Source organism: Martes martes (assembly GCF_963455335.1).
Source record: "Martes martes genome assembly, chromosome: 4".
Taxonomy (NCBI): Eukaryota; Metazoa; Chordata; class Mammalia; order Carnivora; family Mustelidae; genus Martes; species Martes martes.
The window spans coordinates 83,270,382-83,285,297 of record NC_137891.1 but is presented as its reverse complement, the minus strand read 5'-3'; the positions used below and the strand labels follow the sequence as shown (position 1 = coordinate 83,285,297).

General features: G+C 37.4%; 1 protein-coding gene across 1 annotated transcript in view; it reads right to left on the bottom strand.

Annotated features, from left to right (window-relative positions):
- Positions 1–14,916, bottom strand: part of PRKDC (protein kinase, DNA-activated, catalytic subunit) — a 230,245-nt gene that overhangs the window by 49,328 nt on the left and 166,001 nt on the right. The window contains exons 62-64 of the mRNA XM_080801920.1: positions 14,724–14,903; positions 3,203–3,408; positions 517–655 (exon numbers count right to left, since the gene is read on the bottom strand). Coding sequence (XP_080658046.1) covers positions 517–655; positions 3,203–3,408; positions 14,724–14,903 — 525 coding nt within the window. The remainder of the gene's footprint in view (positions 1–516; positions 656–3,202; positions 3,409–14,723; positions 14,904–14,916) is intronic.

The window sequence follows — 14,916 nt, the reverse complement described above, 5'->3', positions numbered from 1 at the left end:
GAAAATTGTAGATGACTTTACTCTGTATTGCTCATTCAACCATCTCATAGATCACAGACTCTGAATTTCAACTACTTGCTAGGCATCTATAACTGGACAGCCATTGGCAACTCCAAACACAAAATGTACAAAATTGAACTTACAGTCATCTTCTCAAAACCAATTCTTACCTACCTCTTCATAAGGTTTTTTAATTTACTGAAGGAAAATAATCTACCCAAATAGAATTATATAATAACAACACATATTGAAATAACATCTTACAGTTTTATAATATTTGATAGGAAATGCTCTCTCTTTTATTCAGTGATGTTTTCTTAAAGAGAATAAGAGATAAAGCAATGATTATCTCACATTTGGTTATTATGAAACTATTTCCTGCCATTAACCTTTCTGTAAAAACTAAGGAATAAAGTTGAAACATTATGAAACTCTGAATTGTAAAGCTAACAGTTTTTCCATTCAGACAACAAAAGTGTTTAAGCAACTGACATATTTGCTAGAGATCAATTTTACCTCATTATACTGCTTAGCAGCTTCAGAATAATCACTTCTTGCTTCTGCTAATATAGCACTCTGAGTGACTTGCTTTGTTCCTATCTCACTGCTGAAAATACCACGGAGGACATCATATTCTCCAATTGACCTATATAGTCTAAAGAAACAAACAAAAAATCCAAATCAATGAATATGCCAATATTTTTAAAGTGTTTGTTCTAATGAAATGATACTAAATTAAGCGACCACATTATGTTAGCCAAAAAGGATATATGTTATTTTTGTTTTATAAAAATATAAAATCTTAGACATTGTGTAGTTACCGTCAGGTTTTACTTATGCAAATATCCTAAAATTTACAATGGATAAATTGCCTCATCATAATAAGACCATTCTGTGTTAATCCATTACGGTAACATCACACATATCACTGGGTGACTAATTTGAAATCCTGTCTATACCTAAAATTTGGAACATAGTCAAGAATCCAGAGTGAGTAAAAATTAATCCTGGTCCTACTAAGACCATGTTTTAATCCACATGCTATGGGTCATCTCGATTCTACTGACAAGTAATTTTCCTACAGCCTATTTGCTAGAGCACTCATTCCTCTCTTCACATTAACAAAAATCTACTTCACCCCATCAACGAAGCTTCCCCACCAAGATATTCTCAAGTAAGTGTTAATAAGTTTGTTCCCTTTCCCTGGAATTTTTCCCCCATCTTTTAGGTCTCAACACAAATGTCATCTCTTCCTGAAGCTGCAATCATCTGGCCAGCCAGCGAGGACATCTTCCTCTTTGGCTTTCCTGCAGTTTGGTTCTTTCTCAGTATGAAATCTCATGTACTTATTACATTAAAAAAAAAAGCCTTAAGGACTCTCTCAGAGCCTAAGCGTTCCAAATTTATTTATTTATTTATTTATTGGAGAGAAAGTGAGAGAGAGAGAGAGAACTCAAGAGGAGGCAGGAGGTGTAGAGGAAGAGGGAGAAGCAGATTCCAAAGCTGAGCAGGGAGCCTGAGATCCCAGGACCCTGGCATCATGACTGAGCTGAAGGCAGATGCTTAGCTGACTGAGCCACCCAGGAGCCCCAAGATTCCAAATTTAGATAAAAATCCAGTAGATATGGCCTTCTCTTTCCTCTGTTTGTAGAGGGGTATGGGTAACAAACCAGAGGCAGAAGTGGGGAGATGGGGAGGTAGCATAACAGCTTACAGTCCAAGAGCCTAGAAGGAGATGAAACTACAAACAGTTTCCAGTAACTCAGAAAAGAGATCAGTCTCATATCCACCTTGCACTGTCCCCATGTTCCCAGGATAATACACACTATAACATGGTCAAAATGATGACCATGACGTATCATGAACAGGCAAAATTATGTTCTTAGTGCTCTGTTTGAAAGGAATGCAAAATATTATATATACAAAAGTATGAGGAAGTATTTCTTTTGCAGATTTATTTATTTTAGAGAGAAAGAGAGCAGAGAGAGCTCAAGCAGGGGGAGGAGTAGAGGGAGAGAGAGAATCCCAAACAGAGTCCCCACTGAGTGTGGAGCCCGAAGCGGAGCTCTTCTCATGACCCTGAGATCATGGCCTGAGCAAAAACCAAGAGTTGGATGTTCAACTGACTGAGCCGCCGAGGTGCCCCAAAAGTATGAGGAAGTATTTAAATAAAGTAAGAAACAAACGTTTAAAGTTTAGGATCTTAAAAGTTGTGTAGTACATTTACCCGGCAAATACATATTAGATGAGTTTCTCATTCCCTGAAAATATTAAATATACAAAGTGCTAGTGACTGTTCACTTACACATGTGAAACAAGGGAATAAAAATGGTTACTAAGTAGAATCAGTATTAGCCAAGATGTACCCTCTGAACTGCCCTGGTATTTACCCAGTCTCTCAAGAGACCTCAACACTTTCCGTTTCAGGTATGGTTAGTTTTGCTACATTTCCTACTGGATGGCTAGTTTTGTGAGCTGGGGAGACATGTCTAATTCTTTTTAGCACATGACACAATGCCTTACTAACACACAGTACTCAAGAAAGAAAGATAAAAATGACTACAAAACAGTAAATAGTACAAGGATTCCCCACCCTTACCTTTACTCTCTTTTTTTCCTAGAACCTGAAGATCTAAAAATCAGCACTATAAAACAGAAGTTCAAATTTAATTTCAACCCAACATCCTTCTCAGAATTAGGTACTGGCTTTCTTATGATAAAACCACAAGTAAGGAAAAAGATCAGACATAATGCAAAAGGGCATAATGACAAAACAGAATTTGTTTTTTTCCAAATAAACAAAGTAATTGGATTAAATTGTTTCTAAAAGTTTGAGTCCTGCTAAAAATAATGGATTATCCTCTATTCAGTTTAGTGAAGCAGTAAAAACATATAAAACTCTAAGTTATGGCCACACTTTATAGGAAACTAAACTTGGTAAATAACACCCTCAGTCCAAAAAAGACTGTATACTGAAAGAACAGGTTTCATTGATGTTCTCTTTCCTGAGGAAAGACATTCCTTGTTGGGACAACTATTCTTGACTTAAGGAATGGTACTTTGCCAGAGAGGTTTTTCAAAAAATTTCACAGAAGTGTTACGATCAACTTTATTTGCTCATTTTTCACCAGAATGAAAAGTTTTTCCATATTACTTCAGTCAAATTCACTGTTCTCACAACAGTCTGGATCACAGAGCTTACTTAGCAAGTTCCATCCATCTGACGACATCAGGAGAGAGGCGATTCCTCCCCCGAAACCTCTTGGCAGGTGGCTCTTGAGGCACCAGGTGGAGCAGGGCCTCCTCGAGAAGGCGGACACCCACAGGCTGCTGTAGACTGGCCAGGCAGCCAGCACTGACAGAAGCTGGGTCGAGGCTCAGCAAGTCTGTGTGTTGGCAACTGATTTCCTGTGAAACCACAAACATACGCAGCTATTTTGCCTGTGGTACTTTGACTGTATCTTCACAAGTAAGTAAGTCATTTTATTAAATATAAAAGAACATTTTGACATAACTAAAAATTTCTCTGTGTAATTCTATTAACAAAGTTTCCTTAACATTCAGCTTGCTCAAAGGAGGAAATGATCTTTTATTTTTACACTTCCAATTCAGAGGTTAATTTAAAGCAAGAAAACCACTAGCAAAACATAAAAAATTTTGTGTATATAAATTATAGATCCAAACAACAATTGCAGTTCCCACGAATATTTAGCCTGAATAGGTGAGAAAAACAGCTGAAACACAAAGCTTTCATATCCAATTACCAAGGAGTAGGTATAATTATCTCTGTTACACTATTTAACATCGTTTTTCCCATCTCCTTCCACCCAGGGGCTAACTTATTCACAATAATATTGAATTAGAGGATTTCAGGGATTTTTATATGACCTTTACTTAGTAACTCCCAATTTGAGCATCCTATATACACCAATAAAAAATATGCTACAAATCAATATATAGAATATTATAAATAGGATGGCAGTATTTTCATTAAAACAAACCTGAATGTGTGCACACAGTTCTTCTGTATATGTCTGTGCATGCACATACATGCAGATATCTGGAAAAGATAGTAAAGACAGTCCCCCCTAAGCCACAAACACACTTTCCTTGCAGCTGTGACATACACGGGCCACTTGCTATGTCTGACCAAGCCAACTTAAGTTCTACATCAGGGGATGTGAAAGAATACAGATTCTTCAAAGCAAGCTAGCAAACAAAAATGTCACTATTAGAAGGAACTAGTGGTATAGGAAAGAAAATCCAAATAAAATTCTGTTTCAGTCAATAACATAGCAAAGTCTTCGTCTCAGCTAAAGTGTCAGATTTTGAGATAACATCATTCTAATTTAGAGAGGGAAACCCTGACTATTTTAAAATACATATATTTTGGGGGCTCTTGGGTGGCTCAGTCAGTTGAGCGTCTGACTGTTGGTTTCAACTCAGGTCATGATCTCAGGGTTATGAGATCAAGTCCCACGTCAGAATCCATGCTCAGCAGAGTCTGCTTGAGAAATTCTCCATCTCCCTTTCCCTCCCCCTCTGTCCCTCTCCCTGCTAATGCAAGGGCACACATGTGCACACACGCTCACTTGCTTCCTTTCAAATAAATAAAATCTTTAAAATAAATATACTTTTAATTTTCAAGGAATCAACTCATTCCTCTGTGTTCCAGACATTGTAATAAACAGTGCTGTCCCAGACGGCATGTAGCTTAAGATTTATTCCCACTTGCCAATAGAAGTCTTTTCTGAAAGTTTTAAATAAGCAAACAACTATTACTGGTGTATCATTCCTTTATATGTAAATGTATTCTTATAATTTAAATGAGTTCTGTAAGTCTATTTTCAAGATTGACTTCTGTATAATCTTGTTGACAGTATCATTTTGCTCTATAAAAAATGATTTGCTATAAAAAAATCTTCAGCTGATTTCACTTTTTATAAATTCCAAAACAGAATAAAGTAATGAAGCCTAATTTTCAAAATGATGACAATCTACTGGAATAACAATATTCTTTGTTTGGACCCTTATCTCACTGCATTAGGTGAAGGCAAGAAACATTTCTTCATTTCATGTATACCATAGTTCTTAAATAGAGATTCACACATACAATATCAATAAGTGCTCTGTAAAGAAAATCAAAATTTTTATAAAGATCAAACAAGCAATGAATAGCATATATGTAGGACACCAAATCAATTATCTGTTTGTCAGTCACTGACTGTGTCATGGAAAAATGGCCAAATGGATTTTTCTTCCAGTTTAAGGGATATAGTTAGGATAGTCTGACAAATACAGGATATATAGCAGATAAGAAACTCATTTTGGGATGTCATGGCTGGGCAATGGCATCTCAAACACAGTGCTTGCTAGAATAAGAACTCATGTGAATGTCATGCAAATGTACTAAGATGGCATGGAAAGAGGAAAACAATCATACTTTCAAGTATGAACCACAAACAGAAAATCATAATAGCAAATGCTGCAATGTGCAGGCACTGACTTGCATTCATACTGCTTTTTCCGTAGGCAATGCTGAATAACAAGCTCTAGAATGAGTAAAAATCATTTACTTACTTAATGACAGTTAATGACTCTTAAACAGCAATGGAAAAAACTAATTTTTTAAAATAAATTTGGGGACAAAGCTAGGAATTCAGAATTTAAAAAATTACTTAGGAATACAATGTAAAGAGATAACTTATTTTGAAATACTGGCTAATTCAATACAATTTCTCAAATTTTATTCTTAGTGTAGCCAAGAAAAAAACAATGAAGGAACTCTACTTATAAATATTTAAACCAATAAAAATAGAATATATAAAAAGAAATTGTATTAATAGCTTCATGCTACATGGGAAAGAACAAAACAGGAAAACCTAGTATTTCATAGTAGGGAATTATTACCCAATTAGTTTGCAAACCAAAGCTACTGATAAATAATATTAAAGAATATATACTTCAAATTACTCCAGGGAGGTTACTAGTTACAAAATTACTAAAATGGGCTTTGGGGGATGGAGTTAAGATGGTGGAGTAGTAGGGGGATCCTGAACTTGCCATGTCCTTCAAATACAGCTAGATCAATATTTAAGTATTTTGGGACAATCAGAGGATTAAGGAAACAATCTGCACAGTTGGAGCAAGAGTATAGGGGCAGATATAAAGTTCAGAGCCCTGAACTGGTGGAGAGGAAAGCCACAAGGCCCTAAAGGGGAAAGAATCTGTTTCTCAGAGCCAAGTCAGGAAGAGGGAGACTGTGGGAAAGAGCCCAGTGGGTAAGAACCACACAATAAGCCACAGTGAGGAGATCCCTTAGGTTGTAAAGGGAGAGATCACACCCATTCCAGAAGTCATTTGGAAGAGCATATTTTGCCTCTCAAAGGACCAAAGGCCAGCTGGAAACATTGAGTGGTGCTCATCAGCAGAGTCACAGGTGTGCACAGAGGACAGAAAGCCTCTTAATAACATTTTGCTGTGAGCTACAACAGACTTAAACCTGTGTGTTTAAACTTAAACCTGTGAGTGGCTGCTTTTCTTTTCTTTTTTTTTTTTTAAAGATTTTATTTATTTATCTGACAGAGAGAAATCACAGGTAGGCAGAGAGGCAGGCAGAGAGAGAGAGAGAGGGGGAAGCAGGCTCCCTGCTGAGCAGAAAGCCTGATGCGGGACTTGATCCCAGGACACTGAGACCATGACCCGAGCTGAAGGCAGCGGCTTAACCCACTGAGCCACCCAGGTGCCCCAGTGGCTGCTTTTCTGTGGCTGAACTAAGCAGAAAGCAGAGACTGGAGCACAGTGCAATTAACCGGGCCATAGTTTTTGCTATCTGCCACAAGAGATTCAAGCCTCTGCAAAGGCTTTTCTGAGACAGAGGGGAGTAGGGGACAGAGTTGAATGCACACTGCCAATAACCTGGTTCCAGCTTTTCACTGAGCATTACAATAAATTGTAGGCTCTGCACATGTACTGAGCTATGGTTTTTCCGGAAGGTATGGTGCTTGACACAACCCAAGCCTCTCCTCCTGGGTTGGGAGTGGGCCTACACCTTACTATGCCCTTTAAAACTTGGGAGTTTTGAATATCAACCATCAGCCAGAGATAAAATACAGATCTGTGGCTCTGGGTGTGCCAATGGTCTAGGCACAGACAGGTTAGGGCAGGGAACTGATGAAACCACAGGACACAGGAGACTGTTTGCTTTTCTAAGAGGGCTCCTAAACAGTGGCTGGGAGTTCCGCTCCCCAGAGACAGGAGGGTTGGGTGACACCATTTTCCACCTCCTCCACCACCCCTCCTACTTCCCTCCCACCACCAGCACAGTAGGACTTCAGAGAGAAACACAACCTCCAGTGGACTCTGGAGTCCCCTACACTACATCCTGCACCCCAGAGCCTAGCAGGGACATTTTTACAAGAGCAAGTCACCTTGTGAACCAGCCCAGCAAGCCTCTCCCACAAAAGACCAACACAAGTCCTCAATCTACCAAGTCCACTGATTAAAGAAAGTACCGAAACATCACCTTCCAGTGGAAATAGGACAAAGCTTGTTTCTTTTTTTGTTTTTGATTCCCCTTTTCTTAATTTCTAATGCTTTTTTTCATTTTTCTGTTTCTTAATTTTTATTCTTCATCCTTTAATCATCTATTTTTTCCCCTTTTCTCTCTTTTTTTCCCTTTTCTTCTTTTTTTGTATCAGGCTGATAATCTTTTGTTCAGTTGTTGGTTTAATTGTTTCCTTCTCTTAATTTTTGGACCTGGCTACTTATTTCCTCTCTTTTCTTCTTTCCCTACTCTTCTTTCCTTCCTTGTTTCTTATTTTCTAGAATCAGGCTTACAGTTTATTGTCTATTTGTATCCATTTTTGTTCTGTTTTCCTTTCTCTTGTTTTAGGTCAGCCTTTGTTTTTGTTTTGTCTTTTTTTTTTTCTTCTTTTTTCCTTTTTTCCTTTACAAACTTAACTTGACAGACAAATCAAACCATACATACTTAAAGGTCAAAACACTCCACTGCAAGCAAGAAGGAATGCTATAGAGGAAGGACCAGTGGGAAAGAGCAGCCAAAACACAATAGCAGAGTGTACACAGCATACATCAGAAGCAACTTCCTGAGGTTTTTGTTGTGATGGTTATTACTACTGTTTCTGCTCTTTTGTTTTATTCTTTCCTCCTTACTTTCCTGAAAACAATGACTAGATGGAGAAAATGAGTGCAAAAGAAAGAACAGGCGGTACTATTCTCTGGTAGGCATTTAATCAATATGGATACAAGTAACACATTGGAACTAGAAATCAAAACAATTATAAAGATACACGCTGGGCTTGAAAAACGCATAGAAGACACTACAGACTCCCTTACTGTAGAAATAAAAGAACTAAGATCTAATCAGGCCAAAATTAAAAATGCTATACTGAGATGCAGCCAAACATGGAGGCTCTAATAACTAGGATAAACAAAGCAGAAGAGAGAGGCAGTGATATAGAAGACAAAATGATGGAAAATAGGGAAGCTGAGAAAAAGACAAAAACTACTACTGGATTACCAACGGAGACTTCAAAAAATCAGTGATACCATAAAGCAAAATATATTTGAGTAACAGAGGTCCAGAAGGTGAAGAGAGAGGGGGAGAAGAAGGTTTATTTGAACAAATTATAGAACAGACCTTCCCTAATCTGGGGAAGAAAAAGCATTCAAGTCCAGGAGGCACAGAAAATCCCCCACAAAATCAATAAAAATAGGTCAACACTCCAACATAATATAGTAAAGCTTACAAAAAAATTTCACATATAAAGAGAAAATCCTGAAAGCATCTCAGGACAAGAGGTCCTTAACTGACAAGAGTAGACACATAAGGCTGGCAACAGACCTGTCCACAGAGAGCTGGCAATCCAGAACGAACTGCCATGACATAATCAACATGCTAAATGGGAAAAATATGCAGCCAAGAGTATTTTATCCTGCAAAGCTGTCATTCAGAATAGAAGGAGAGATAGAGTTTCCAGATCAAACAAAAACTGAAAGAATTTATGAACACTAAAACAGCCCTGTAAGAAATATTAAAGGGGATTCTTTGAGGGAAGAGAGAGCTCAAAAATAAAAAAAGATCAGAAAGGAACAGAGACAATTTATACAAACAGTGACTTTATAAGTAATATATGGCACTAAAGTCATCTCTTTCAAGAATTATTCTGAATGTAAATGGACTAAATGCTCCAATTAAGAGACACAGAGTATCAGATTAGACAACAAAACAAGATCCATCAATATGGTGAGACTCATTTTAGATCCCAAAAGACCTCCAGATTGAAACTGAGGGGTGAGGAGATGGGGAACCATTTATCATGTTAATAGACATGAAAAGAAAGCTGGAGTAGCCATTCTTATAAGAGACAAACTAGTTTCTAAACCAAAGACTGTAATAAGAGATGAATAAGGACACAGCTTCATAATAAAAAGAATCTATTCAACAAGAAGGTCTAATAATTGTAGATACTGCTACCCCAGACTTGGAAGCATCCAAATATATAAACCAATTAATAACAAAATTAAAGAAACTCATTGATAATAATACAATAATAGTAGGGAGCTTTAACACCTCACTCAAACCAATGGACAGATTGTTAAACAGAAGATAAACAAGGAAACAAAGTCTTTGAGTGACACACTGGACCAGATGGACTTCACAGACACATTCAGAGCATCTCATCCTAAAGCAACAGAATACATATTCCTCTTGAGTGCCCATGGAACGTCCCCTCCAGAATAGATGACATACTTGGTCACAAATCAGGTTCCAACCAGTACAAAAAACCTGAGATTGTGCCATGTACACTTTCAGACCAATGCTTTAAAACTTGAACGCAATCACAAGAGAAAATGTGGAAGGAAGAAAAATACATGGAGGTTAACCAGCATCCATCTAAAGAATAAATGGGACAACCAGGAAATTAAAGAAGAATTTTTATTTTATTTTATTATTATTATTTTTTAAAGATTATTTATTTATTTATTTGACAGAGAGAGAAATCAGAAGTAGGCAGAAGTAGGCAGAGAGGCAGGCAGATAGAGAGCCTCTATCTCAGGCTCCCCGCCAAGCAGAGAGCCTGATGTGGGGCTCGATCCCAGGACCCTGAGATCATGACCTGAGCTGAAGGCAGAGGCTTAACGCACTGAGCCACCCAGGTGCCCCAAATAGAATTTTAAAAAATATATGGAAGCATATGAAAATGAAAACATAACAGTTCAGAATCTTTAGGATGCAGCAACGGCCTTCCTAGGAGGGAAGTATCAAGAAGCAAGAAAGGTCTCAAATACACATCCTAACCTTACACCTAAAGGAGCTGGGTAAAGAACAGCAAATAAAACTCAGATCCAGCAGAAGAGAAATAATACAGATTAGAGCAGAAATCCATGATATAGAAATTAAAAAAACAAAAAAAACCCAGAACAGATCAACAAAACTAGGAGCTAGTTCTTTGAAAGAATTAGTAAGATTGAAAAACCCCTAGCCCAACTTATCAAAAAGAATAGAGAAAGGACCCAAAATCAATAAAATCATGAATGAAAGAGAAGAGATCACAACAACACTGAAGAAATACAAACAATTATAAGAGAATATCATGAGGAATTATATGCCAAGAAATTAGGCAATCTGGAAGAAATGGATGCATTCCTAGAAACATATAAACTACTAAAACTGGAACAGGAAGACATAGAAAACCTGAACAGACCCATAACCAGCAAAGAAATTGAATCAGTAATCCAAAATTTCCCAACAACAAGAGTCCAGGGCCAGATGGCCTCCCAGTGGAATTCTACCAAACATTTAAGGAATTAACACCTATTCTTCTGAAGTTGTTCCAAAAAACAGAAATGAAAGGAAAACTTCCAAACTCATTGTATGAGGCCAGCATTACCTTGATTCTCAAACCAGACAAAAACTCCACTAAAAAGGAGAATTACACACCAATATCCCTGTTGAACATGGATGCAAAAATTCTCACTGATACTAGCTAATAGGATCCTACAATACATCAAAGGGATTATTCATCACAACCAAGTGGGATTTATTTCTGAGCTGCAGGGGTGATTCAACATCCATAAATCAATTAAGGTGATATACTTCTTCAATAAAAAAGGGGACAAAAACCATATGATCCTTTAACTGATGCAGAAAAAGCATTTAACAAAACACAGCATCCTTTCTTCATAAAAACTCTCTGCCATGTAGGTAAAGAGGGAACATATCTTAATATCATAAAAGATATACATATATATACATACATACATACATATACATGATATACAAAAGATCCACAGCAAATATCATCCTCAGTGGGGAAAAACTGAGAGCTTTTCCTTAAGGTCAGGAACACGACAGGGATGTCCACTCTCACTACAATTGTTCAACATAGTGCTGGAAGTCCTGGCCACAGCAATCATACAACAAAAAGAAATAAAGAGCATCAAATCAGCAAAGAAGTAGTCAAACTTTCACTCTTTGCAGATGACATGATACTCTGTAGAAAACCCAGACGATTCTACCAAAAAAATTGCTAGAACTGATACAGGAATTCAGCAAAGTCCCAGGATATTAAATCAATGCCCAGAAGCCAGTTGCATTTCTATACACTAACAAGGATGAAGAAGAAACAGAAATCAGGGAATCAATCCCATTTATAATTGCACCAAAAACCATAAGATACCTAGGAATAAACCTAACCAAAGAGGCAAAGGATCTGTATTCTGAAAACTATAGAACATTCATGAACAAAATTGATGAAGACACAAAGATATGGAAAAACATTCCATGTTCATGAATAGGAAGAACAAACATTGTTAAAATATCTATGCTACCCAAAGCAATCTACACATTAATGTAATCCCTATCAAAATATCATCCATTTTTTTCACAGAGCTGGAACAATCCTAAAATTTAATCGTGAATAGCCAAGGGAATGTTGAAAAAGAAAAGCAAAGCTGGAGGCATCACAATTCCAGATTTCAAGCTATAGTACAAAATTGTCATTATCAAGACAGTATGGTACTGGTATAAAAACAGACACATAGATCAATGGAATAAAATAGAGAACCCAGAAATAGAACCTCAACTCTACAGTGAACTAATCTTCAACAAAGCAGGAAAGAATATCCAATGGAAAAATGACAATACCTTCAACAAATGGTGTTGGGAGAATTGGACAGCAACATACAGAAGGATGAAACTGATCACTTTCTTACACTATACACAAAAGTAGACTCAAATGGATGAAAGACCTAAATGTGAGACAGGAATCCTGAAAATCCTAGAGGAGAACACAAGCAGTAACTTTTTGACCTCAGCTGCAGCAACTTCTTACTAGACATGTCTTCAAAGGCAAGGGAAACAAAAGCAAAAATGACATACTGGGACTTCATCAAGATAGAAAACTTTAACACAGTGAAGGATACAGTCAACAAAACTAAGGTAAGCTACAGAATGGGAGAAGATATTTGCAAATGTCTTATCAGATAAAGGGTCAGTATCCAAAATCTATAAAAAACTTAACCGAACCCAACACCCAAAAAACCAAAAAACCCAGTGAAGAAATGGGCAGAAGACATGAACAAACACTTTTCCAAAGAAGACATACAAATGGCCAACAGACCCATGAGAAAATGCATGTCACTTGGCATCAGGGAAATAAAAATCAAAAACACAATGTGATTCCATGTCACACCCAGCAGAATGGCTAAAATGAACAACTCAGGAAACACAGATGTTGGCGAGGATGCTGAGAAATAGGAACCCTCTTACACTGTTGGTTGGAATGCAAACTGGCGCAGTCACTCTGGAAAACAGCATGGAGGTTTCTCGAGAATTTAGAAATAGAGCTACACTACAACCCAGGAATTGCACTATCCAAAGAATACAAACACTGATTTGAAGGGGCACCTACATCTCAATGTTTATAGCAGCAATGTCCACAATAGCCAAAATATCGAAGGAGCCAGATGTCTATAGACAGATGAATGGATAAAGAAGGTGTGGTATATATATATACAATGGAATAGTACTCATGCATCAAAAAGAATGAAATCTTGCCATTTGCAATGACATGGATGGAACTATAGGGTATTATGTTAAGCAAAATAAGAGAAAGACAAATATATGATTTCACTCATATGTGGAATTTAATAAACAAAAACAGATGAACATGGGGAAAGGAAGGAAAAATAAAAATAAGATGAAAACAAAGAGGGAAACAAACCATCCATAAGAGACATGTTTAACTATAGGAAATAAACTTAGGGTTGCTGGAGGAGAGGTAGATGGGGTGGATGGGGTAACTGGTTGATAGGCATTAAGGAGGGCACTTGATGGAATGAGCATGGGTGTTATATGCAACTGATGAATCACTAAATCCTACCTCTGAAATTAACAATACCCCATATGTTAATTAAATCTAATTTAAATAAAAAAATTTAAAAATACTAAAATGAACTGAAACAGTTTTCTACTAGGGACTATGTAATGATCCATGTTTTAAATGGCAAAGAAAACATTTCTTACACGAAAATGTAACCTTCCAGAAAGCATGTTTTAAGTACTAACTGAAACTATGCCTATATCTGCTCAAACTGTACTGCCTTACAAGGCCTTCTCTGACCACTCCATCTAAATATCCATCATGGTACATATGCCTCACCCTGTTCAAGAGGATGTCTCCCTCCCTGCTTCATTACTACTCTACATTACACTGGTGCTTCTGTACTACTCAAGTTCTGTGACACTTAAGACTACTTCATGTTATCTTCTGTATTTTTCTGTTTATTGTTTGTCGCCCATTGTAATTCCAGGAGGGTAGAGATTTGTGCCTCTTTGAATCACTCACCATCCCCACCACTTAGAAAGTCAGGAATATGTTCAATCAACATCTGTTGAAGGCAATTGGGAGGCAGGAAATAATCTGGTGAAACAGTATATAAGGAAAAACAACTAACAACATGCAGGACTTAACCAAATTACTGAAGGGATTGACTTATTAATCAGAAAATTTTTTTTAAAAGATTTTATTTATTTATTTGACAGAGAGAAAGAGATCACAAGTAGGCAGAGAAGCAGGCAGAGAGAGTGGGAAGCAGGCTCCCTGCTGAGCAGAGAGCCAGATGCGGGGCTCGATCCCAGGACCCTGGGATCATGACCTGAGCCGAAGGCAGAGGCTTTAACCCACTGAGCCACCCAGGCACCCCAAATCAGAACATTTTTATACCAAGGCTGATTTCTAATTATTCAGTCAAATATAAATTTGGGGTTTTGGGGTTTTTTTGTTGTTGTTGTTGTTACTGTTGTTTGTTTTTTTTTTTTAATAAAGATTCATCCATTTACTTTAGAGAGAGAGAGAGAGAAAATAAGAGAGCAGGCACAAGTTGGGGGAGGGGCTGAGGGAGGGAATTCTCAAGCAGACTCCCCACTGAGCCTGGAGCCTGTTGTGGGGCTTGATCCTAGGACCCTGAGATCATGACCTGAGCTGAAACCAAGGGTCAGACATCCCTATATGCTTGTTTAAAAAAAAAAACAACAAATAAATCACACCAACCCTTCTGGGAAGAGGTAACCATACAGAGTACATATACTCAAACACCTTGTGCTTCAGCTTGTGAAACAAATTAAGTTATTATGACACAGTCTTTTGATGGGAAAGTAGATAATGCATATTTATGAAGCATGTATAGACTCTTACCTGGATACAAGAGACAAAAGGTGGAAAGAAAGAGAAAGTGGTGTTAAGAAAATGATTAAAGTCCTGTAGCAACTTTTGAGTAATGTTGTTTTTCTCAGACTTGGTCTTGTATTTATCCATCTCTTTTATAATTCCAGAAAACAAGCTGCCGAAGAGCTCTTTTGCAATTATTGGGTCTCTCTGTAAAATACCC